The 26,928-nt window shown below is 38.2% G+C and overlaps 1 protein-coding gene across 1 annotated transcript in view; it reads right to left on the reverse strand.

Moving 5' to 3' along the window:
* The window catches only part of LOC144661917 (uncharacterized), a 459,725-nt gene extending 433,578 nt beyond the window's left edge, over positions 1 to 26,147 (reverse strand). The window contains 8 exon segments of the mRNA XM_078522620.1: positions 1,719 to 3,460; positions 5,632 to 5,757; positions 7,107 to 7,174; positions 11,256 to 11,333; positions 12,730 to 12,891; positions 13,259 to 13,391; positions 24,514 to 24,552; positions 25,219 to 26,147. Coding sequence (XP_078378746.1) covers positions 1,719 to 3,460; positions 5,632 to 5,757; positions 7,107 to 7,174; positions 11,256 to 11,333; positions 12,730 to 12,891; positions 13,259 to 13,349 — 2,267 coding nt within the window. The 5' untranslated portion in view covers positions 13,350 to 13,391; positions 24,514 to 24,552; positions 25,219 to 26,147.
* Between the last annotated feature and the right edge of the window lie 781 nt (positions 26,148 to 26,928).

Below are 26,928 nucleotides of genomic sequence, written 5' to 3' on the forward strand. Positions count from 1 at the left end.
CCTTAACCTTTTAAATCCGTTGAAGTGGACTCCTCTTTTCTAACATGACTGACGGCAGAAAAAATCGTAACCATTGATTGAGCATGAAGTTCGCGTATTATTGAAAGGTGCTATAAAATCGGCAGTGAAAATATCCAAGACCCTGTGGCAGCTTTATATGGTCTCTAAACTGGTGAAAGTTGAATTCTCTCCGACATAATTACAATGCAGTGCTACACAAAAGTATACTTACTATTTAGCTTTCATCAAATTCCAACTTGACGTCATCTCCGATCAGCATAAATGGAGCCCAAAATTTCACTTCACTAAATTTTTCAGATTCTCTCATGCATTTCATGGCCTCGTTCAGGGATTGACTGGCACTTTTTCCTCTCGCTAAGTGTAGGTAGAAACTTTTCATGAACTCCAGAGTGGCCTCGTCGTCAATAGCCCACAGGGACACCAGAACAGATCGAGCACCGGCGGCCAAAAATGCACGTGCAATGCCAACCACCCCCTCAGCCTTAATCTCCCCACGCCCACTATGACAACAACTTAGCACAACCATTCTCGCTCGAATTTGAACACTCATTACATCTCTCATTGTTAAAAGGAAGTCTTCTTCATCCGGAATCTGGGATGGTCGCGTAGTGTTTGGTGCCAAAGCAATTTCTCCTGTTTCCATACTGCCATGTGCTGCAATGTGTACTATAGCAACTGAAGAGAGTCGTTCCAATACTTCATTCTTTGTTGCTTCCCTTCCAACGAGAGGAACAGTTTTCAATATTCTCCCAATCAGCTCTACTTCGTCTCTGGCGCATGGCAGCTGCTCCAGCACTTTCCCTCGATAAACAACCTCTTGTACCCACGGGTCACCTACTAAAAGCACCCCCGTCTTACTGTGGTAGCCAGATCGACAATCTGCGATCAATTTCAAACTGGTCAGGGAAGGAATTACTCGAATCCTGAAAGACTCGCACAGGTATCTTGAATCTGGACAAACGAATGCAGCATACGGAGCCAAGCACAATGGGCCTTCGGGAACCACTATAAGTTCGTTGTCACGAACCAAGTCGGCAATAGGACCAATTATAACGTCATAAAACGTTCTTAAAACATTCGTCTGGTGGTGTACCGGATTTGGTCGCGTCTGAGGAGACCTCTCTTTTGTCTTCTCTTCAACTACCAGCTCATCTAACGAACGATCCTCGCATTTGATCCCAGATCTTACACCAATTTGCTCAGAAGCCATCTCTGTTAAAGACTGAAAAAATTTGATCAAATCTGGAGAAATGTTACCACTGAATTTGTTTCTTCTCAATTCGACATCTTTACCGTTTTGAATAACCCAGAAAACGATTTCTCTTTCATTAATTGCTATAAAAACTGTATTCGACGGGAGGAAATTGAATGAGTCGTATGTGCTTGTTTCTGGTGAATATAACTCAAAGTCAGCTGTTTCAAATCCATAATTAAATTCCATCAGATCTTTCAGAGCTTGTGCACGTCCTTGCTCAGCAGCAAAGAGAGCCTCGACCACTTTATCTTGTTTTAACAGAAGCTGCCATAAGCTTTTGTACACAGTTTGATATAGATTGCGGAAGCTAATTTTCCATTCATCTTTGAACTGAAGATTATCTCTAACGTCATCGAACGTGTTTACACTCGACTGATAGCACTCAAGAGCCTTTAGTGGAGATCTTTGTAATTCATAACTCTGACCAAGTCTAAAAAATGACTTAGCTTCCCCAGCTTTGTCGCCCACTTCTTTGGCAATTTTAAGACTACGCTCCTGGTAGTCAGTGGCTTTTTCTAAATCACCCAGATGGAGATAAGAAGTGCCAAGATTACCATACGCTTTTCCTTCTCCACTCCTGTCTTCTAATTCTTTGGCAATTCCCAGGTGACTTTCATGGTAGTCAACAGCTTTTCTGAAATTCCCCAGACGTTGATAAGCGTTGCCAAGATTTCCATACGCCCTTCCTTCTCCAGCCTTTTCCTCCACTTCTTTGGCAATTTTCAGATGATGTTCATGGTACTCGATGGCCATTTCAAACTCCTCTAAATTGGAATAAGCGTTGCCAAGATTCCCATACGCCCTCCCTTCTCCAGCCTTGTCTCCCACTTCTTTTGCAATTGTTAGGTGATTTTTATGGTAGTCAATGGATTTTCTGAATTCACCCAATTCGTCATAAGCGAGGCCTAAACCACCATATGCCCCTCCTTCTCCAGCTCTATCTTTCACTTCTTTAGCAATCTTTAGATCTAGTTCATAGTAGTCGATGGCTCTTTTTAAATCCCCCAGGCTGTAATAATCGTTGGCAAGATTACAATAAACCCTTCCTTCTGCAGCCCTGTCTTCAACCTCTTTGGCAATATTCAGATGACGTTCATGGTACTTGATGGCTTTTCTGAAATTCCCCATACTGTAACAAACATTGCCAAGATTTCCATACGCCCTTCCTTCTCCAGGCTTGTCTTTCATTTCTTTGGCAATTCTTAGATGACGTTCATGGTACTCGATGGCTTTGTTGTAATTCCCCATAGTGTAATACGCATTGCCAAGATTACAGCATGATTTCCCTACTCCATCCTTGTCTTCCAGTTCTTTGGCAATTTTTTGATGACGTTCATGGTACTCGATGGCTTTTTTGAAATCACCCAGACTGTAATACGCGTTGCCAAGATTACCGTATGCCCTTCCTTCTCCAGTTCTTGCTTCCATTTCTTTGGCAATTTTTAAATGATTTTCATGGTACTCGATGGCTTTTTCGAAATCTCCCTGACTGAAACAGGCATTGCCAAGATTACCATACGCCCTTCCTTCTCCAGCTCTGTCTTCTACTTCTTTTGCAATTTTTAGGTCACGTTCATGGTAGTCCATGGCTTTTTGGAAATCTCCCAAACTGTAGTAAGCGTTGCCAAGGTTACAGTACGACTTTCCTTCTCCAGGCCTGTCTCCCACTTCTTTTTCAATTTCTAGGTGACGTTCATGGTAGTGAATAGCTTTTCGGCAATCCCCCAATCTGTAATAAGCGTTTCCAAGATTACAATACGCCCTTCCTTCTCCAGCTATGTCTTCCTCTTCGTTGGCAATTGTTAGATCACGTTCATGGTATTCGATGGCTTTATTGAAATCCCCCAAGCTGTAATAATCGTTGCCGAGATTACAGTACGCCATTCCTTCTCCTTCTCTGTCTTTTAATTCTTTTGTAATTGTTAGGTAACGCTGATGGTAATCGATGGCTTTCTTGAGATCCCCCAGACTGTAGTACGCGATTCCGATATTACAGTATGACTTTCCCTCTTTATCCCTGTCTCCCTTTTTTACGGCAATTTTTAAATGACATTCGTGGAAGTCGATGGCCTTCTTGAAATCTCCCCGACGCAAGCAGGCATTGCCAAGATCAAACCACGCCCTTCCTTCTTCGCTCTTGTCTTCTACTTCTTTTAACGTTTCAGGCGAATAGTTGGCATTTTCCTGTTACACAATAAAACTTCATTTTCATTTCAGCATGGCCGTGTTCTTATTTTTCTCTTTACTGCCTATCTGCCATAACACAACATTTTTTTTACGGACCTATGACGTTAAAATGATCTTGCGTAATTTTGTTGCATATTATGCCCCTTTTTGGAAATGAAAAAAACAAATTGACGGAAAGAAGGAAATATCCTCTTTTGGCTTCTCAAAATAACTCCGTGAACCAAGAAAGTGGCTCCAGAGTCTGGAAGCGAAATGCATTACCTGGAATGACTAAAAAAATTGATATATCCGCTTTAAGAAGTGTTTGCGGTCGAGCCGCAGAAAAGGACTGAAGTTCACGGTGTGATACGCTCAACAAGAAGGATTTAGGTGTCTGCCAGTGGGTGTTTGTCATTTTTCCTTAGTTTATTTTACCGAACTAAATGTCATCTCGAAGTAAATAGGCTACTTTTAGCTGTTGAAAATGGCTGGCAACGGTTTGCAGCACTTTACATCACTTCTAAGTTGATGCGTCAGCCCTGCCACTATTTATCAGTTGATGCTAGAGTGATTTTACTAAACCCATGAATAGCTTTTTTAAGCGATGACGTATAGCTGACGACGTCATCGCTTTATGCAGGCGGCCGACCGGCAGGATCTTTTTGTCTTTTTGTCCTTTTGTCTTTTTGTCTTTTTGTCGTTTTCGCGCGATCGAACAGAAATCAAGTTTAACTTAACAAGAAATCGCCGCGTAGAAATCAAAAGCAAAATACTCCCGTGCAGTCAGAATGGAACACCACAATGTATAAACGAAAGAGACTAAATTTTATATGATGGCATCTATTAGATTTAATAGACAGAAATTTCAAATTCTTCTAAAATACAGAGCCACTGTGAGCAAGAGACCGTTTGACCTTTCTCGCAGCTGAAAAGCTAGCTCCCGCGTATCGTGTGTCATTTATCGGACGTCACACACTACTAACAATATAACGCAATCTACTGTTGTTCAATTAAGCAAATCTACGAAGAAAATGTATTATTATCGCTTTATGCAGGCAACCGACCGGCAGGATCTTTTTGTCCTGTTTTATTTGTCCTTTTCGCGCAATCGAACAGAAAACAAGTTTAACTAAACAACAAATCGCCGTGTAGAACTCAAAAGCAAAATACTCCCGTGCAGTCAGAATGGAACACCACAATGTATAAACGAAAGAGACTAAATTTTATATGATGGCATCTATAAGATTCAGTAGACAGAAATTTCTAATTCTATAAAATACAGGGCCGCTGTGAGCAAGAGACCGTTTGACACACTACAATATAACGCAATCTACTGTTCTTCAATTGAGCAAATCTACAAATCTACGGCCTGTGCATTCATAACTACTGTATTTATTTGAATTCCATCAGATCCTAACTATGCTATTTAGATAATCACCAACATTGCTTCTTAGGTTTAAAAAATGTCCACTACAATTTGATAACAGTCTTTATCACGCACAAGGTGTCGGCTACTTTTATTTACGTTGAGTTTTTGACAAATAATAAATAATAATAATTCAGAATCATGTTAGACCCTTTGTGAAACGTCATCGCTTCTGCATGCACTGCATGCCGTTTATTAGACGTCGTTTGTAACGTTTACACAAGTCGATGTCAGGCAGAAATTTTAGATTTATAATACCGATGCCCATCCCTGACTGCTGTTATAGCATTTTTCGTTAAGCCACTGTTTTTTAAAAGAATAAGAAACGTATTGTTTTTCTTTTAATTTGCGTTCTTTTTTTTTTCTTTTTCTAGATCTATTTTAGAATCTCCCTGAAATAACCTGTGAACAACGCTCGTCAACCTGCTATCAATCGTCATTTGACTGGTATTTTTTTTTATGAGCCTTATGGGGATACCACTAAGTTTTTCAACTTAAATTAAGGAAAATTTTACTTGTATAAATCAGCAGGTAACTCTAGGAGAAAAAATTGAAAGATATATTTTTCTCCTGTCATTATGCGTCAAAACATGATGGAGATCTTTTAGCCTGAGGGTTTTTTCAGTATGGTACCGAGAACCCGAAGGTCAAAATGTTAAGTATTTTTTTTCACACTTAGGAGATCGATCAAGAATCAAGGAAGATCCTGACAACCCACCTCATTAATTCTCTTGATTTTTTTTTTCTTTCAAAAAAGCCTTACCTGTTCTTCGATAGTTTTTGTCTCTTCCACACTCTTCACTTTCTCTCGGGGAGTCTCCTGTAATTTACTTAGGCAATTAACAGACAAAGACCTTAAATCCACCAATGTATTGTTTTTGTCGTCAATCTTGTTACGATCAAGTCAAATAAAATAGACTCATAGCGATCAACTGGCTCATAGCCATCTGCAACCCAGTTTATGCAATAGATTGATAGTGGTACATATCAGGTGGGCGTTAACCCTATTTGGACTCACTGGAGGGAAAAACGTATCTGCGACAATTTTAACCGTATGTAACTTAAGGTAATTCCCTAGAAATAGAACTGCTCATAGATTTACAACCAAACTTTGCCAGTTGGTTGTTTACCTTAAGGGAAGTTAAATTTTGAAATAAAAACGGGGGGTCACCGTATTCGTTTAGGAGCAGGAAGATCTTGTATTTACCATATAATTCCTTATATTTCCTTTGCGAGTACTGGCAAAGTGCACGTTTTCGGTGATAATGTATTATTCTGCCATAGAAATTGATCTGTATTCGTTCTATAGAAAGAATTTGATCACTACTTTCGAACTAAGAGAAAAAAATGATAGGTCACCGAACTCGTTTACGAGAAAACGATGATTTCTCTCTCTCGCGAGCCAAGTCGCATAGGAAAAAACCGCCATTTTGTTTATGTGCGCGCGCTAATTACGCGTAAAATTCTGCGCAGTAAGGATGCGCAATGCAATACTAGGGAATCACCTTAAAAGTATTTATACCATGCCATAGAAAATACAGCCAATCAGAATACAGGAAAGCCGTTGTATATTCGACGGTATTCAACCCAACCTTCCCATCGTGCGCTGCGATCTATTCTCGATGAAATTTAGTAAGCGTATTTTCTATGGCATGGTATAAAATAGTTACACAACACTTTCTCGTGGTATACTATGGAATATCCCACTTGTCACTTGTATTTTCTTCGTATACACACTCGCCTAAAGGCTCGTTGTATACCGAGAAAATTCGTGACTCGTGGATATTCCATAGTATACCACTCGAAAGCGTTGCATAACTAGTATTTATTTTATCTTGAACAAGTACATACTTTATGCGCAAGCTCGATAATCCTCTTTTCGGCACGTTACGTAATAGGTACAGAGTAGTTTGAAGTTCTTTAAAATTAAGACGGCTTTCCGACTTTCCCGACGTTCAGTGAAATTTTGTTCATTTCCCAAAACATTTTACCTTAAAATGACAAATGATTCCCATTTAAATTTTGCCGCTTATAAAAGAACTATTACTAAACTAAAACTATTAGGCTTTCAAATAACATACGTTTTAAAAATGTTTTCTTTACAAAGCAAAAGCGAGAGCTTCCCGCGCGAAGAAGGTCCGTTTGGGTGTCTGATGCCTAAAATATATCTACTTGGCATAAATTACACTGGCTTACTTTTGGCATGAAAGGAGTGCAAGATATTTGAGAAAAGGATACTACTAATCCCTTATCACACCAGGTAATAGCTTCTGTATAACACTGAAGCTGAACGCAAGCAGCTGCTCCTAGAAAAAAAAACATTCAATATTAAGAGGAAGTGTAAGATTACCCAAGATTTATTTTACATTTACTCACTACATGACAACAGACTAGCAGCAAAACCTAAACATGATGAAAATTTTCTATATATTTAAAAGAGAAGTAATAGTTACCATATAATATTTTGTTTTATAAATAACTGTTGTTTATTCAACGTCCATACTTAACGTTACAGACCGAGAAAACATTAAAGAACATCTTGGTCAGGTTTCAATGGGGTTTACAATACAACTTCAATACAGCTTCCATCTCCTGTGAACCCTGTTGAACCCAGTTCTGTCACTCCACCCCCCTTATCCGTTTTTAGGATTTCCGATGATGCTTAGAAGAAGGGTGGAGCGAAACTTGCATGTACCTGGGCCGGACCCCGGGGGGAGGGGCCACTCGACATAATCTCGGGTAGGGAGGTGCGGCCCGGAAAATTTTTTTTTACGCCCACTTCAAGACGGCCGCCACTTACGGTCGTCGACTGGTAACTAGTACCGGTTAGCCTGCTATGCACTCCGGTTAGCCTACTATGCACTCTGGTTAGCCTACTATTCACTTCGGTTAGCCTACTATGCACTTCGGTTAGCCTACTTTGCACTTCGGTTAGCCTACTATGCACTTTGGTTAGCCTACTATGCACTTTGGTTAGCCTGTTTACGGTTAGCTATCGATATTTGTAAGGGAAACACGATATATAGTTACAATTTACGAATTCTGGGAGCCGGCTCCAGGTGGCGTATCGGTATCACACTCGCTCTTCAGGCAGACGACCCGAGTTCGATTCCACCCCGGGGCACATTATATCGAACATTTTCCTTTTTCCTCTTTCATAAAATTCGAAAAAAAAAACGAAGTGTCTAAAGTGGGCGTAAAAAAAAAAATTGCGCGGCCCGGCCTCCTAAACCCTGACCCTGTTTAAGACTTCAGAGCGGAAAAATGTTCTGCGCATTTTTTCTGCGCATCGTCTATTGCGGGCTCATAACACTAAAATCTGGCATCAAAATATTCCTAAAATGGAGCGATTTGAAGTTATTTAGGACAGTTTTGTCAATTTTCTTTCTCCTCGACGGGATCAAAATGAGTCCACAAACAAAGGGCGCATATTCTGCATTTCCATTCGTAACAAAGAGGAATGGAATGAGGCCAAACCTCCGAAAGACGCAGGAACTTACAGGGAACTGAGCGAGGTAACTTTCGACCGCACTTCATTGTACAATATCAGAATTCTATTTTATAAACTGGTTTTATAGCCTATCTGCGCAGTCAATCCTGTTTATTACAGCTTAAAAAAAATGCTAACGATGAACTCGTGGAGAAATTTATCAAGCAGAAATTCAAGCCGAGCTTGTAAAAATTATAGAACGAGGCGAAAAAAAGAACTAAGATTAAAAGATTTTTTATATATAAACAATTTAAGTCATTGTACGTTTGCCATTTGAGGTAGATTTTAAAGCTACCTCAAATCAATTAGAATCGCATTTTTTTATAATTTTAAACGTGACTTGGAAGTTTTGTCAACATCGCAAAAATTATATATCATGGTTGACACCGGTCAGGAATGGTCAGCGAGAAATAAAATTTTGAAGGTAGGGAAAAGTCAGGGAATTAGATTAAAAAAAATATAGTAAGGCAGGGGAAATTGACATTTTTAAGAAAAATCAGGGAAAATGAATTATAACATCTGATTGATACCATTAAAGGTTAGTAAACCATTGCAGGTCAATAATTTTTCAGTGTTGATTTTGTTTGTAAGTAATGATAAATCTCTGCTTACTGATATATATTTTACATATACTTAGTCAGGAAATTTTTTTTTTTTTGAAGAAAAAATGATAGAATTATGGAGGTAATGTCTGTGACAGCCATGAAAAAAATAATTGCAGAAGACAGAGGTTATATATTGATTTTAAACAAATTGAAGATTTTGTTATGTATTATGTTGATAAATGTCACCTCAAAACCTGCTCATTTTCCCTTAGTTCATTTTGTCTAAAATACTAATATAAATATAGTTGAGCCTAGTATTATTAGTTTTAAATAAAATACTTTCAATAGTTAAACAAAATAATGAACAGCCAAAAAAATTTTTTACAGATCCACTTGCTGATCTCATCAACAGAAGCAAGGAAATGTTGTTTCATCAGAGTCTAGCAGATCATATGATACAGCTAAGCCCAAGTCAGACAAGTACATTCTAGTGGGACTGAACTGAGTGAAGTTTCAATACATTTGCAATCAAAGGGATATTTAGACTGTATTTTGCAATATCAGTGTGTGAAATACTTGTGATCTCTGATGTACTCGGAAGGAATAAAAATCCTTATTCAGTGCTTGAGAGGTCTTATTTTTTGTTTTAAATAAGTTAAAAAAGAGTCTTGAAAATGTGCATCATTTACTGAGAAGAGTAAAATTGTTACTGAGCTCGAGGCAAGTAAAGGGTTCGAGTAATGAGCAAAGCAACAAAGCAAAACCTAAGCTCCTAATTTTATTAGGTGTCAGGTGATACATAAGCTTACACCCCAAGTTTTTCACTGTACTTTTATAATAGTTGAAATGCAAGAAAAGAAATAATACATTCTGGTGAGGTTTCCAAAAATCACATCAAAAACCTGAAGGGCGTGACATGAAGGACATCACTATTTACTGCTATTATCTTATTCAGATTTGCGCTCAGAGATTCACACATACACATCGATAAATTGGTCCAGCCAAAATCACGAACTCATTTGTAGATTGGCCACGTGCGTGCTATAGTCCCCAATAGTAAAAATCGAAGAATTTTTTTTTCTTTCGAGATAAGTACTTTATAATAGGCAGTGCAGATGTAAAACAAGGTCAGGGTTGGGAGGAGCGGTGTGAGGAAGGATTTCTAGTGCTAATAAATACCAAACAGCGTGTGAAACGGCAGCATTTATAGCGTGGACAGTATGCTGTTATTGTTCGTGGAGACCGATAATTAAAACTCTTCGAACAATTTTAATATCCACTCTGGCAAATAATGAATTACTTTGGCAAACTCAGTAAATGTAAAAAAACTCTTCTTCCAGCCACAGTTGAGCTCTCGACCTTATATATTCAGAGGTTTGCTTAAACCAACACATTTCGTGGAAAGATCCGTGACAATAAGAGGCTTACGCGGGCGATTTGTTTACATGCCTCGGGGAAATAAAAAGGCTTTAAAATGATTTTTAAGCTTAAGGATTTCTGAGAAATTCGAACTACTGCACGTATATATCTGTAGCTATGTATTTTTGGGGGAAGATTAGCGCTTCTTACCGGGATGACTGCGAGAGCACATCAAGTTCTTGAAAAGAAAATTGTCAAATCCCCGCCATTTTTTCAAAAATTTGGTGCCCAGCTCGCTCAGAGTTTGCGCATGCTCATTGCGTTTTTCCGCTCTGAAGTTTAAGACACGAACCTCTGATTTCCCTATCCTTTTTTAGACAGAATGCCAATTTTTGATACCCCGTCTAAGACATAAACAAATACCCCATTGGCTTTGTCGTAATCGTGAATTAAGCTAAGTATCAATGCAAAAGTCAATGTAAGTCAGCAATACGGAAGAAGTTGTTAAAATTCGGCTTGTGGCTAAGTGGCGCTGTGGGTATTTTTGGTTGTATAAATTTAAACCTCTGCAGACAGGGGACCGGATTCACCAGGTTTCTGGATTGGTTGTGTGGATGCACATTTAGTGTGCATCCAGTGCTATTTCTTCTTAATCGAACATAAGTCCGTCTGGGTACTCAGGAATTATAATGCAAAGGGGAATTGACCTTAGGATGTAATATTTGATTTATCTTCAAAAACAGAAAGAAAGACAGTTGAATTGAAAAAATTGTTAGACACTGACACAAATAGATGTTCAAAAGTGAGGTTAAAATTATTGACATATAAAACCCAGGTTAAGAGGAGCTATTTTCACAAGTATGTACTTTTATCAGTTCTGTTGTTTTAACTCTTTACAAAGTAAGATACTAAGCTGTTGTTTATGATGAGAATGTAAAATAATACTTCGTGATTGTTTTATTTGTAGTTATTTAAAGAAAAAAATAATGGTACCTATCTCTATGGCTTCAATCAAAGTTGTTTCCAATTTGACAGCGGCTCTTGCATCATTTAGTGTTTCTTTGTAGTTTCCTAACAAAACAAATGAAATCAGTACGTCACTACAACATTTCAGTTTTGAGTTTACACATCCAAGTTTTGTATGAATGGATCGATTGAAGCGTACTTAGATTTTTATTGGATAATTACCATGAAGGTTTCCGTAAAACAAAGTAAATGGGTATTGAACTAGTGCCGCAGATAGTGGTGTTAAATTGAGTACATCTCTTACTTGTTCAGTACTTGGAAACTTGTCAGTGGTAATCTTATGATGTGGGGTAGTACCTTTAAGATGGGAGTGAATAGGTTTGCGGATCGACGGATTTGGCCAAAGAGTGCACGGATTGTTGATTTTTGCGATTCATCGAGCAGCTGGATTCGTTGAAAAACGGATCGCGGATTAGCTAAGGCCAGATTCCGGACTCTTCGTGTCAAGTTCGGATCGTGGATACTAAACGAAATTCCGATCACTTTGGTCGGTCTTTGTCTGTACGTTGGCGGAAAAGTCGTCTGATCAAGCAATGAAACGCAAATTTAAAAAAAGGCTATAAAAACGTCATCTACGTCCATTGTAGTGAAACTGACACAAAGTTTTCAAGTAATTCAAGAGGTGATTGACGGAATTGCAAACCCCTATTCTTCCAACTCTTCAAAATGCACCAGAGGTTTCAAAGATAAGGTTCCTCCAACGATCCCGAAAGGATCAGAGGAAGATATTATGATGATAGTACAAACATTCTGGCAAATCATTTTATTAAGATCCTTGCAATGATTTTTGCAAGGATCCTTCAGGATTCTCGCAATTTCACTAGGATATCATTAAAAAAAGTCTTTGCAGATTCTTGCAAGATCCTTAAAGTTCCTTAGAGATCCATTATTAACGATATTCTGAAGAATTATGAATGGATATCCTTAAGAATCGCCCAAAAGATGGTCAAGGATCCTTAAAGACCCTTTACCCTTACAAAATTTCACCAGAAAAGCAATCTATATAAAAAAAAGGTTTCACATTCTCTTTAATTTCTCTGATAAGTTGGATGTCAGCATTTTGTTTGTAAATGTTTTCGAAAATAATGAATTTTGTTCTGGTGTTAACTTTTCAGTGAATGTGAATCCACCATTAACGCTGATTAACGGTCCTTCTCAAGGCAACTCTCACCCAGAGGTGATCACATTTGATGTAGTGCGTTTGTTATGTCAGAAGTTTATAGCATGCGAAAGTATCCAGAATGCAGCCATTGCTTTTCCTAGGCGCGTTTCACCACATCTTAAAAAATCCTGCCTATAATAATAAAGTGAAGCGTGATGGAACTATTTCCATAATTAATGTAAATAAACAGAGTTTTCATTTACTATCGCTCAAACTCAATAAAAAGTAAGTAATTTATAATAAAACACCGCCTCCAAAATGTGAAAAACAAAATCTTACCCGAATAGAACAGAGCTGCGGCCCTGTTGCTGTACAGTTTGGCATTAAGCACGTCATCCTTGCAGTTCGCTTGAATTCCTTCCATGTAGAAGTATATCGCGTTGCTGAGTTCATTTTTTCTGAATGCATTATTTCCATCTTGAAGGTACACGTCAGCTATTGCTAAAAGAAAAAGAGCAGAGTTTGTTATTTCGTGTAGAATCAGCCATTGGCTCTTTATTTTAAAAGGAAAGTACAGTGAACTCTTTTTAAAACGGACACCGTTGGGACCGGCCTAAACTGTCCTTTTAGATAGGTGTCCGTCTTATAGGGAGTTTAGTTACAGTAAAATGACTGAAAAACGGCAGGGACGGGACCAACACCAGGGGTCCGTAAAGGGGTCCGTTAAGATAGAGTTGACTGTACTCTAGTAGAAATAGCCGCAATTCATTTGTCGTCGGGACTCATTATCCAGCCCAGAGTAAAAAAGACTTTGGCCTAAACTACAATTCATCTCAATGTATTCACTTTCCATTTTATTTTTCCTTACCTCTTAAAGTGCCGTCATCAAATTCCAGTCTGCTTTCAGCAACTGACGTGATGTCACTTTCACTAGATGCTGTGTTTGAGCTCCTCGCCATGAGTGGTGGGATCTGAGTGTTTTACTTAAATTCAAGTCCGTCCTAAATTTAAATTAAAAATCAATTAGCAAATAGCAAAATCAAAGCATTGAGACTTTCATCAGTTGTAAAAGGCGTCTTAAGCACCTTGTTATTATTATTACTATTAATTCTGTCTCTGTACCAGCTATTTCAAAAAGGTTTTGGAAAACAACTATTATTAATGAGTTTGCCAAAAATCCTCGGTGGGATGTATGTTTTATCTAGGATGGGGTTTCACTGTATATCTATATGCGTAGGCAGTCAATTTTTAAGCGATGACGTAGTCAACGCTTTATGTCGGGGAACGAAATTCATTTGGATCTTTTTACGGTTACCCCAACCGAGGAGCACTGGGAACTGCGAAGGACACAAAGTCATTCGAGAAGAATCAGACTTATACCAGATGTCACGCTACAAGCTAAGATAACGCAACGCTTGCTGAAAAATCATTCAATGCAAAAGTTGCATTCTACTTTTATTATAATACATTATTTTTTGACAAATTTCCTGTTTATTATTTAAGTGTAATACTCCATAATTTTCGAGCTTTTTTAAAAGTTCGCGGACACCGTACCTCACCGATTTCGCTGATATTTGGCATGCAGTCTTGTTTTAGGGTCCTAACTACCAAATGGATATTAAAAAGTTTCAATTCTTTTTATTTTGGAAAATATCGAGAAGGCCGATTTGAAGCGTCCGTGACGGCTCGCCAACATGGCGGATCGAAGGTGTTCTTGTTACTTCGACACTGAACCTGCCGTCACAGTTTCTCGATCATACTTGGCATAGTTATAAAGAACTATCTTTCTTCTTTCTATATATCAAAATAGATTCGGCAAATGTTGAGTTTGGATGATCAACGGCCAAGAAGTTCGAAGGTATGTTAACGATGTTTTGAACAGTCTCAAATTTACTACAAAATGAAAGGCTTATAACTCCACTGTTATCTCGATTTAGAACTAGCCATTTACCATGAACAAAGCTTGTTCATTGGTGAATTGATTCCATTAATAAAAAAATTGGGGAAATGTAACCGTTAAGAATAAAAAATTATGGAACCTCTAGTAAATTGGCCATTTCAGCGCCATTTCAGCGGATCAGCTCATTTAACAGCAAATAATCGGGAGAAACATGAAAGGGTTACAGTCGTTTATAATAAGCGGTTTTCAGGTATTCTTTGCTTATCTTAAACAAATACATAATCTTTGCCAAAGATATGGCGATTTTTGAGCGTACGATCGTTTCTCCAAATTTTTATGTCGGCAACTTTATTTTATTTGTTGTCGAGATTATACGCTGTTGTTATTCAATATTCGTTTCACAAGAACTTCTGTTGCTCGCATTTCCCAAATCACTGTTTAAGAAATTGCCCATTCCGTAACAGGCTCATTCTTACTTTTTCTTTAAAAATTACTAGGAAAGCAAGAATGTCATAGAACGGTTTTATACTAGTGAAAATACCTGTCAGACATAACTTCAACTGTTTGTGTTATCTGGCTGTTTTCACAAATATGCAAATTAAGGAATTCTTAAAGTGCCTATCTTTAACTATTTCACGCTTAAAGATACCTCTAAATCTTTTCGCCTACCTTTAGGCTAAACGAAGTTTTGTGTCTCCAGGCAGAATGCTCGTTATCAGCAATGAAAGTCGAAGAGATACAGAAGCTCGAGTAAAATTCTAACTGCTGTGAAATGAACATCGTTTGAGCTTGACGTGTATTTTAGATTGCTCATTTAACAGCAAATAATCGGGAGAAACATGAAAGGGTTACAGTCGTTTATAATAAGCAGTTTTCAGGTATTCTTTGCTTATCTTAAACAAATACATAATCTTTGCCAAAGATATGGCGATTTTTGAGCGTACGATCGTTTCTCCAAATTTTTATGTCGGCAACTTTATTTAATTTGTTGTCGAGATTATACGCTGTTGTTATTCAAGTATTCGTTTCACAAGAACTTCTAGCTGTTGCTCGCATTTCCCAAATCACTGTTTAAGAAATTGCCCATTCCGTAACAGGCTCATTCTTACTTTTTCTTTTAAATTACTAGGAAAGCAAGAATGTCATAGAACGGTTTTATACTAGTGAAAATACCTGTCAGACATAACTTCAACTGTTTGTGTTATCTGGCTGTTTTCACAAATATGCAAATTAAGGAATTCTTAAAGTGCCTATCTTTAACTATTTCACGCTTAAAGATTCCTCTAAATCTTTTCGCCTACCTTTTGGCCAAACGAAGTTTTGTGTCTCCAGGTAGAATGCTCGTTATCAGCAATGAAAGTCGAAGAGATACAGAAGCCGTCGAGTAAAATTCCAACTGCTGTGAAATGAACATCGTTTGAGCTTGACGTGTATTTATAGATTGCGCTCGAGCTCCGTTAATTAAGTTTATTCATTTCGCGATCAGATAAAAATCAATGAATGATCAGAGTTATTAAAGTCCATTTATGCATAGAAATACCGGTTTATTTTTGAGCGGTAAATCTGCATTTATAATAGCTGGGAGTTTGGGGTGTTTTTTGGTGCTGTTTTTTTTTAGGGGGCTCGGGGGAGGGGGGGGGGGTGGGGAAGTGGTGCCTTCGTATCCTCTTTTGTTCTTTTACACAGTGGCCTGAATTTGGAACAGTTCGGGGAATGGATTATCAATTACTCTTCGTTATGCCATGTCACCCCTTAATGTGGGAGCGCCGCGCCTCAATTCACGATAAAAAAATTTATGGCCGCCCGGTCCATTTATGTAGTTCTCCGCCAGGTCTCTCAATAGGCAGGTTACGAGCCTAGTGGCCCATCAGGCCGGAGCTCATACCGGTTTCCGCAACGTGAAGCGACAACGAGTATTTTTTACTCCACCCGGATGGGATGCTATTCCATCGCAGGGTTACCTCCCTTCCCGAAAAGCTAAAGATTGACTGGTAATCATTTTTACACCTGGGTAAGGAAAGGGACTCTGGGAGTTGAGAGGCTTTCCAAAGAACTTAACGCATTGTCCTCCAAAATCTCTATCCAGGACTGTTTGGTCCAGAGTCCAGCGCAGTGACCATTATTTAGCCATCACGCTCCCCAACCGTGTAAGAAAGTGCAAAAATCTGCTTGTATAAGCCCTGGGGTTGTACAGTTTGGTACGAAATGTAGGCTTTTAAATGTGGTAGGTCTCATATCCGTGGTTGGGGTGCGGTGGCTTAAAGCGAAATTAAAAAACTTCTTGTTTTCTGAAAAACGTTTTTATTAACTGATTTGAATTACATTAATGAATTAAAGGGACAGTGTCACCAAGATTTAATAAAATTTAAAACTCTCAAGACGGTAACCTGGTAGGAAAAAAGTGGCCTTAAACTTTGACAGTTGACTTGGAAGAAATATATGGGCCTTGAATTGGGAGGGCTTATGAGAGAAAAGGATAAAAAGGGGAATTTCACAGAATCTGCTCAACAGCGTACTCTCGAGCAGCTTTCATTTATCTGCCCACTGTCTTTTTCTCTCTCCAGGTTTTAGTAAGGCCAGACCGCTATGAGTAGATTTACAATTCATATTAACACTTTTTTGAGATTTTTAAATCCCGGTTCGAGCTTTGGGGGGATATTGCGTTGAGTTCTTCGGAAAGCTTCTGTACTATCATACCGTATTTACTCGAATAAGCGCCGCCCCCGAATAAGCGCCGCCCTCGAATAAGCGCCGGATTTCGGACAAAAAAGTTAATAAGCGCCGCCCCCGGCGCCGCAGTCCCGATGCGGCGCTTATTCAAGGAAATCTGTTTAATTAGAAACAGAACTACAAAGCAACTCTTAAACAAACTTGGACATTTCTTTCCATCAAAAGCGACGTTCTGCAGTTCAAAGTGCTTGTTTTACCGCGCAGTTTTTCTATTGAACATTCTTCAGTACAATCTTCAGCAAGAGACGACTTTTGGCAATCAGGGGACCCTATTTTAATAAATGTAAAGGATTAGATTCTTTGTGGCGTCAAACTTTTTAATAAGCGCCGCCCTCAAATAAGCGCTGCCCTTGAATAAGCGCCGCACTGGAGGCGTAAGAAATTTAATAAGCGCCGCGGCGCTTATTCGAGTAATTACGGTAGTCCCTTTCTTCACCTAGGTCGGCGATAAGGACATACGTGATGTAAGTCATGACGCATCGCGAGAGGTGTCCTTATGGAGAGGTTCGACTTTGATAAAAAAAAAGTCCGAGATAACAAAAACAGCCAAGTTCTCACCTGCTTTTTTTTTTGGAAAAATCTGGACGAAAAACATTTGTATCTTTTAACTTGCCCTAAAAAGAATTGATTCGAAATTCATTTCAAATCAATGAGGAAAATGTGTTAGCTTCACTGTTATTATGTTGTTCTTGCCGCGAGTAAGCCACGCCTTCTTCAAACACGATAATTACTGATGACACAAACGTAAAGTCATGTTCATTTCAAAATCAGCTCGCATTATGCTTAGGCAGATGAGCTCTTTTGTTCAACATTCAGACCACTGAGTCAGAGATCTAAAGAGGATTCGGAGGCACCACTTCCACCCCCCTCCCCCCCCCCCCCCCCGCCTTCCTACAACAACACCAAAAAACAAACAAACTCCCAGCTATTATAAATGCAGATTTACCGCTAGAAGCCGAGTATTTTTTAACTGCGTCAGTCAATAATAAACCGATATTTCTATACATAAATGCTTCTGAAACAAACTTCCGTGTCTCTCGTGCTTAGAAATGGACTTTAATAACTCTGATCATTCATTGATTTTTATCTGATCGCCAAATGAATAAACTTAATTAACACATTTAAAAGCCCACATTTCGTACCAAACTGTACAACCCCAGGGCTTATACAAGCAGATTTTTGCACTTTCTTACACGGTTGGGGAGCGTGATGGCCTAATAATGGTCACTGCGCTGGACTCTGGACCAAACAGTCCTGGATAGAGCTTTTGGAGGACAATGCGTTAAGTTCTTTGGAAGGCCTCTCAACTCCCAGAGTCCCTTTCCTTACCCAGGTGTAAAAATGATTACCAGTCAATCTTTAGCTTTTCGGGAAGGGAGGTAACCCTGCGATGGAAAAGCATCCCATCCGGGTGGAGTAAAAAATACTCGTTGTCGCTTCACGTTGCGGAAACCGGTATGAGCTCCGGCCTGATGGGCCACTAGGCTCGTAACCTGCCTATTGAGAGACCTGGCGGAGAACTACATAAATGGACCGGGCGGCCATAAATTTTTTATCGTGAATTGAGGCGCGGCGCTCCCACATTAAGGGGTGACATGGCATAACGAAGAGTAATTGATAATCCATTCCCCGAACTGTTCCAAATTCAGGCCACTGTGTAAAAGAACAAAAGAGGATACGAAGGCACCACTTCCCCACCCCCCCCCCCTCCCCCGAGCCCCCTGAAAAAAACAACACCAAAAAACACCCCAAACTCCCAGCTATTATAAATGCAGATTTACCGCTCAAAAATAAACCGGTATTTCTATGCATAAATGCTTCTGAAACAAACTTCCGTGTCTCTCGTGCTTAGAAACGGACTTCAATAACTCTGATCATTCATTGATTTTTATCTGATCGCCAAATGAATAAACTTAATTAACGGAGCTCGAGCGCAATCTATAAATACACGTCAAGCTCAAACGATGTTCATTTCACAGCAGTTGGAATTTTACTCGAGCTTCTGTATCTCTTCGACTTTCATTGCTGATAACGAGCATTCTGCCTGGAGACACAAAACTTCGTTTGGCCAAAAGGTAGGCGAAAAGATTTAGAGGAATCCTTAAGCGTGAAATAATTAAAGATAGGCACTTTAAGAATTCCTTAATTTGCATATTTGTGAAAACAGCCAGATAACACAAACAGTTGAAGTTATGTCTGACAGGTATTTTCACTAGTATAAAACCGTTCTATGACATTCTTGCTTTCCTAGTAATTTTTAAAGAAAAAGTAAGAATGAACCTGTTACGGAATGGGCAATTTCTTAAACAGTGATTTGGGAAATGCGAGCAACAGAAGTTCTTGTGAAACGAATATTGAATAACAACAGCGTATAATCTCGACAACAAATAAAATAAAGTTGCCGACATAATAATTTGGAGAAACGATCGTACGCTCAAAAATCGCCATATCTTTGGCAAAGATCATGCATTTGTTTAAGATAAGCAAAGAATACATGGAAACTGCTTATTATAAACGACTGTAACCCTTTCATGTTTCTCCCGATTATTTGCTGTTAAATGAGCTGATCCGCTTAAATGGCGCTGAAATGGCCAATTTACTAGAGGTTCCATAATTTTTTATTCTTAACGGTTACATTTCCCCAATTTTTTTATTAATGGAATCAATTCACCAATGAACAAGCTTTGTTCATGGTAAATGGCTAGTTCTAAATCGAGATAACAGTGGAGTTATTAGCCTTTCATTTTGTAGTAAATTTGAGACTGTTCAAAACATCGTTAACATACCTTCGAACTTCTTGGCCGTTGATCATCCAAACTCAACATTTGCCGAATCTATTTTGATATATAGAAAGAAGAAAGATAGTTCTTTATAACTATGCCAAGTATGATCGAGAAACTGTGACGGCAGGTTCAGTGTCGAAGTAACAAGAACACCTTCGATCCGCCATGTTGGCGAGCCGTCACGGACGCTTCAAATCGGCCTTCTCGATATTTTCCAAAATAAAAAGAATTGAAACTTTTTAATATCCATTTGGTAGTTAGGACCCTAAAACAAGACTGCATGCCAAATATCAGCGAAATCGGTGAGGTACGGTGTCCGGCCAAAGTTCGAATATTATAGACTATGACAATTAAGACCCCCTTGGAAATCGTTATTGCTTCTGCATGCATTGCGTGCCGTTTATTTTTGGAAGGAGGGGTGGCACTCTATTCACCGGGATAAGAACTAAAACTCAAAAAAAAAGTAAATATTCTAGAAACACGTGTCTCTCATGGAACTGACACCGCGAAGGTAAAGGGGTGGGTGCATTTTGGGTTGAAGGAGGAAAAGGGGCAGGGATTTAGTGTTTTTCTGACAATTGGCCTGTATAATTTTTCTTAGTTCTAGACAGTTTTATACTTGTCCCTGTTCAGTTTATGTCTATGTTTTGTCTAAGTTTGTTGTGTTTTAACGCCGAACAAACGCTAAAACCTGGGGAAAATGACCGTCCAAACATTAATATACACTGTGCTACCGTAATCAACACACTAACGACAAACGTGTGAGCCTGAATACAGTAAAAACCCACGAGTAAGAACCTATTGTTTTCAGGTTAGCCTAAAAAGGTTCTTACATATATATGTTATTTGCCGGCCGGGAGGTCCGTATTGGGAACTGTACCCGAGGCCGCAGGCCGAGGGCCGTGCTCAAGACCGAGGGTACAGTTTTTCCCAATACGGACTGACCTAGGCCGGCAAATAACGTTTCTATTTTTTCCTGCTTTAATTTGTTTGGTAAAGGAACCGAGAAAAAAATGTGTCGCAAAATCTTTGTTTGTATACGCGCGGATTTGATTTCAATGTTAAGTCTGACTCGATCGACGAGCAAGAGTGAAGAATGCTGTTTGCCATTTTATTCCGTATAAAATAGCTTCGCTTAAAATGAACCGTACTCAAGAAAGGCAAGGCATATTTAATTTAAAACGCAGAGAATCAAGAAAAGCAAATGACGTGATAAACATAACACAAATGTGCCATAAAACTAAACACTTGTAAATCGATGTCGGCTTTCCGATAACAATCATTCTCAATAACCGTTTTGAAAAGTCTTGAAAGCAACTTTGCTCCTATTTCTCTGACCAAAAATACTCTTTGACTGAATTGCAGTTTTACAATGTATTCACACTTGTATTTAACAAATTAACAATATCTGCGTTGATTCCAAGCAGAATTTTATTCTGATAAAGTAGAACAGTGCCAAACTGAATGAAATGCGTAGTGTCTACGTACGGCACAAAATTGTGATAATTAATTTGTCCGTTTTTAATCAAAGAATCTCATTTCCTCGAATGATGGAAAATAGTGTATTGTTTTAGCATAACGTGACAGCTAAGCTAGGCAGTTTAACTCATAGATGGAGTCTAACTCTTAAAACCGGTGAAGTTTTCCGCAATGGAGTGAAAATCATTGCGAAATGCACAAACAAACGGCAAACTACGAACGGTAAACTACAACTCGATTTTGTTGAGAAAGAAATAAATACTCGCCTTTTGAAGAACTTTGAGACCTTTATTTCCACTGCTTTTTTGTCCTTTAGCATTGAAAATGGTTGGTGAACAGCTATTTTTGTTTTTGGAGAGCAAAACTTTTATGTGTTCGTTAGACCGACGCTGCAAAATGATTTCGCGCCGTGAGCGGTCCGTACGCAGGGTCCGGATGGGAAAATCCGGACCGCTGGAGCGCGTGCAATTAGCCAATCAGATTCAAGGATTGAGGATTCCGGACCGCTGAGATGCTTGAGAAAAAAAATAAAAACGGTTATTAACACAAATTTAGGCTAATTAAGTTCTTAATAGGTTTTTAATTTCTGGAGAAAAAATTTCAATGTTGTTATAGAGATTTTAGAAGTATTCGTCCTTTTCTTGTATAAAATTTGCATACCACATAGTGTTTATGTCAAAATGAAGCACTAATCATATCATATTTTCCCAAACGTTAACATTTTTAATCAATTTTAGAAATTAAGAACCTGTCTCCAGATTTTAGGCTAAACAGGTTCTTATAACAATGGTATCTACTTTGCAAATTTTAGCCTAACAGGTTCTTAAATGTTAGGTTCTTACTCGTGGGTACACAAAAACTTAGATCTTTGCTCCTGTCAACTTCAAAGGGCCAAAATCAATACCCCATTTCAAACCAGTAAACAAAACCAAAATGTCACCATACACCAGTTGATATAATGTAGTACCCCGTGGGGGTGTACCCGATACAGAGGGAGAAAGCAAAACAGAAATGGACGGCAACATGATAATAATAATTATAAAATAATATAACTGTGCAATAAGAACCTTCCCGCATCCTTTGAACTAGAAAAAGTTAAAATGTCAAGTAACTTGTTAATTTGAAGTCTGTGCGGATAGTACTCCACATGGAAGTAACATATATATTTTTTGCAAACTGGTTTCAGCTTATTACTGATAAATTGCAAAACGAAGGTTATTTAGAAATTGCCATTAAACCCCTGGCATCTAAAAATTGAAAAGGCCGTGCAGATGATGGAAAAAGTGGGACACTAAATCCCAGCGCATATCCTCTTTTGGTTAAAGCAAAAAAATGTATGTTGGTACATATTCTTAATAAAGAACAATCTATTTGACTTTGCAGTTTGTGACTTCATCGAACACCTAAGTTCAATAATCTAAAATTGTTTTCAGCCAAGTTGAAGATTTTATTATAGAATTTTTGAAAAGAACCATTATAATTTTCTTGGAAAAATATGTAGGTTCAAATTGTAGTTAAAAGTTTGATTGGTGCTCAAATTTTACTTAAAAATGAAAGTCTTTGAGTCCTTCGCGGCTAAAGCAGATGTATATTTTCCAAGTTCCGAGGAACTGGGGATAGGTAGTGGCTCTACGTTCTGGGTACAAACTCGTGGAAAACTTTCGCCGAAGCTTTTCAGCGTTTCTTTTCTTTTCTTTTTTTTTTTCTTCTTTCTTTTTTTGGATGTGTTGATATGATTGAGTAAACTGACGCGTGGAAAGTTTAACAAAATCTGTCACGGCAAATCTATATTTGTCAAAGTTTGCGATTTTTGATTATTTTTTCATAAATAATTTTCCGAGTTCAGTGGCTTATAGCCACTTCGATCTTAGAAAAAGTTGTTGTTGTCTATCTTGGTAAAGGATAATTATGACAAAAGTGGTAAAGTATAATTATGACAAAAATACTATATCATTTATTACTGAAAATACTGGAACCAGTAGTGCGATCGGTAGAAGACATTTAAAGAAGATTGTTTTAAGCCGATCTGTTTTTCTTTTCTAAATTTTCGGTGGCATCTGTTCACCTTCATCAGAGTTAAAGAACAACAAACTTTCACTAACTCTGATGAAGGTGAACAGATGTCACCGAAAATTTAGAAAAGAAAAACAGATCGGCTTAAAACAATCTTCTTTAAATACTTTATCATTATTCCTCTCCATTTAAAAGCAACACGTTAATTAAAGCCCATCTTTGTAATCCGCACGATCATTACTTTGCATTTATTAGTTACTCCTGTATGGTATGTTCAAATTGGCATTTCCTGTAACATTGGCACTGAGGAAGGCAGAAGCTTCGATCGAAACATGTTTTTAAAATGCAAAACGTCATTTTATATTTGAAATTTATTGTGTCTAAAACTTTTTGTAATATTCGTTTCCATTTCAAGCGAGAAAATCGTTTGGTTCCTTTTCGAGAAGTGGTCGGAAATCGTCGGATTTTCATGTCTGTCAATCCGTTCTCAGTTCTTCCTCTGTGAGTGCTAAGCTATTAAATCAAGGTAAACAAATGTATTTTAGTTTAGATGTCGTATTTTAGTTTAACTGGTTAACTGTTATTAAAACACTCGGTGAAAGGTTTCTCCAAAATTAATTATAACTGCTCGTGTTGTTGGATTGATTCCACATAATACGGGGGCACATGTTGTAAGTTTGGATCAGTAAGATTGGTGATTAAGCGTCAGGGTATTTAGACCTATTCAGAATTTCTTGCATTTTAATCAGATACATGTCTATGCCCTTTTGTCCCTATTCACTGAAACGAAACCGAAACCGAAACCACTAACTCGACATTTTCACTATACTAGAACATTTACGATTTCTGTTTATAATGCCAGGAAAGGGACTGTAAAAAAGAACCGGATAATATAAGCTCATTTTATTTCTTTGCTGTGAATTATTCTTACAAGCCTCCCTTTATTTACTGGTACCCTGTCTGCGACGACTTGATAAATATTTATTGGCTTCCGGTTTCAGTGTTTCATTTAACATGCAAGCTGCGGAGAGCGAGCCCATTTCTTTTCAAAATCGATCTACGTAGTTTGTAACCGTAGTTATGAAGACTTCATCAGTCTAATTCTTCGCAAGCAACGAAAACTTCTGCGGAATACCACTAAAATTTCTCGTCAACGCAACATATGGATCCATAATAAATATCGACAGTAAATACGATAAACAGAAGAAATATACCAACCTGAAACTATTAACTCCAGTTACATTTTCCCAAGCTAATCTGCTGAAAAAAAAAATCATACAACAGTTAAAATATTTGGCGGCCAGTTTCTGAAATTTTGCGGGTACATTTTGCAAGAAAGCTTCAATGTTGTCAGTATGTTGCACTGATATCCTCCCCAGTTGCCATAATGAAAATTACCCATTACCAGAACAAACCGGCAGCGTAGCCCTTTGAAACAGTTTCACACGCAGTAAACAGTCTTCTTTTACATTGACTGCAGGTATTACGCTGATATTTCAAAGGCAGTTATTCAGGCATAGATATCAGGAGTTAATCTATATATCACAGTCATGAATCGAGAGAAAGAAACTATTCATCTACGAATCTGACGTATACAATTGAATTTGATTTCTCGACCCTTCAAGGGGGAAGAAAACTAATTTGGTTTCCAGAAGTCGGGAAAGTTCGAAAAATTGGTGTTAAAAATGCAGGTCAGTGTTCGACTATCCAAGATTGTTCAAAGGAAAACGACTTTAATTTTAGTCAGAGTAATCGGCAGGTTCAAGAAGTCGAACGCTCGAGTCATTGGGATTCCGCGAGAAAAACTACTAGTAGACTTCGTGCGGCCGCTCGCTCGATGGTCCATAACATACAAGGGAAAAAGGAACTACTCGCGGTCTAAAATTAACACAATAACAAACAATAAACACAAATCATACCTACCTGAAATATCGTTTACCACGGTGTCCAAAAGGGAATTCTGTTACGGAGCATTTGAATTCATCGTTGAAATATGTAAACATGAAGCAGTTTTGTTCATGAATAAAGCACTCACTCAACTAACCGGGCAAAGTTCGCACAGGAAGTTGAATAAATTAATAACAAGGGGGTTCCCCTTAAATGCTCGTTAATTCCGTGAATCAACCCTTTATTATTGTCTTCTTTTCTCAGAAATGAGAATAACACAATTCTTATAACTTTTGGCTGGGCTTTATCGACATGTTCATGTAATAGAAGTGAATACTAGTTGTACAACTGTCGCAAGTAAAAGGTATTACAAATGGAATTGTTATAAATCCACAGTTTCTCTTGCTCAAAGACGATTCTCATTGTGATTACGTGACCTTGCATAAATTTAAATGTATCCCGATCGAGATACATTGACCTGAACGTGATCAATAGCTAGAAAAAGCGCGTGATCAAAACATGACCAAGGCCGGTGGCGTGATTGTGGCATGATGTTTTTGAAGCTTACTTTTCAGCGATTCCAGGAAATTTATTGCTAGTTCTTCAAAAGTTCGTGAAAACAATAAAACAGTTTGAGGCTAATACAGCGCTTTCTACTTTTCATTTAAAAAATGAAGTCAAACAACTTTTGGAGCAGAAGGATTTCGAAAATGCCTGGAAAATTAGTCTGTTCTTTGCTTTCTTTTGTTCGTATTTTACGATGTATTTGTCGTACATTGAGGCTCTCGGGAAAACAAAACTGTTTCCCTTGAGACCGGACATTAAGTGTATAATATTTGACGCCTGAAATGCTTCTCAGCTTAATTTAAACAAACCGTTGTTAAAAAATTGAAAACGATTTCCTTTCAGTGTTTTTAAACGCTGAAACCACAACATATATAGTTGAACTCTATTGCAAAATAAGTGCAAACATTAGCTGTTTCCACCAATGAGAACGGTTGAAAGAGTACACAGCAAAGAGTTTCTTTTGCTGAATTATCCTTCATGGATTGGCGAACGTTTAAGTACTGACAGGACTTGACGAGATACATTTGTATTTATGTACAAACATAGACAACATCCGGGTGTATTTTTATAGAGAGATTGTACCTTTTACCCAAAGAGCTTTGATTTAAGTTTGTCTCTTAATTCTCCAAATCTAGTCTATAAACCCTTATCTGTGTTTAAATAAAGGAGATGATGATGATGATGAGCTATGTGAGCTATAGACCATTAGAAACGTTCTAGGGAATGGTGGGGATTTTTCAGCTCGGATGAATTGTGTTTTCTTCCATTGGCTCTGTAGCATATTTGGGGGGGGGGGGGGTCAAAACTACTGCAATTTTTGGGGGGATGGCTGGAAAATAGTTGTGAGGGTCGATGCATGAATTTTTTTTTGACATTTTCCCCACCACAATGTTTTTTTGGATTTTGTCCACCCCCTATAAATTTTCTAATGGTCTGTCCCCTACAAAAGTTTCCATTTCTTCGGAGGTGTTTTTAGTATTGCTTCTGTTTCGTATGTAATTTTAAGATATCACCGGTAGCCATCTATGTGAGATATAGCTTCTTTGATATGACAAAGCCAATGTCATGTCTTTGAGAATAGCAAGAGAAATAAGGTGTGCGCGGTGCATAGGCAGGTTTAGTTTCTAACTACTTGGAAACCCGGTTGAATGTAAATGTCAGGACTCAAACATTAATGCA

Source organism: Oculina patagonica, chromosome 8 (genome assembly GCF_052425735.1).
Source record: "Oculina patagonica isolate OP01 chromosome 8, crgOcupat, whole genome shotgun sequence".
NCBI lineage: Eukaryota > Metazoa > Cnidaria > Anthozoa > Scleractinia > Oculinidae > Oculina > Oculina patagonica.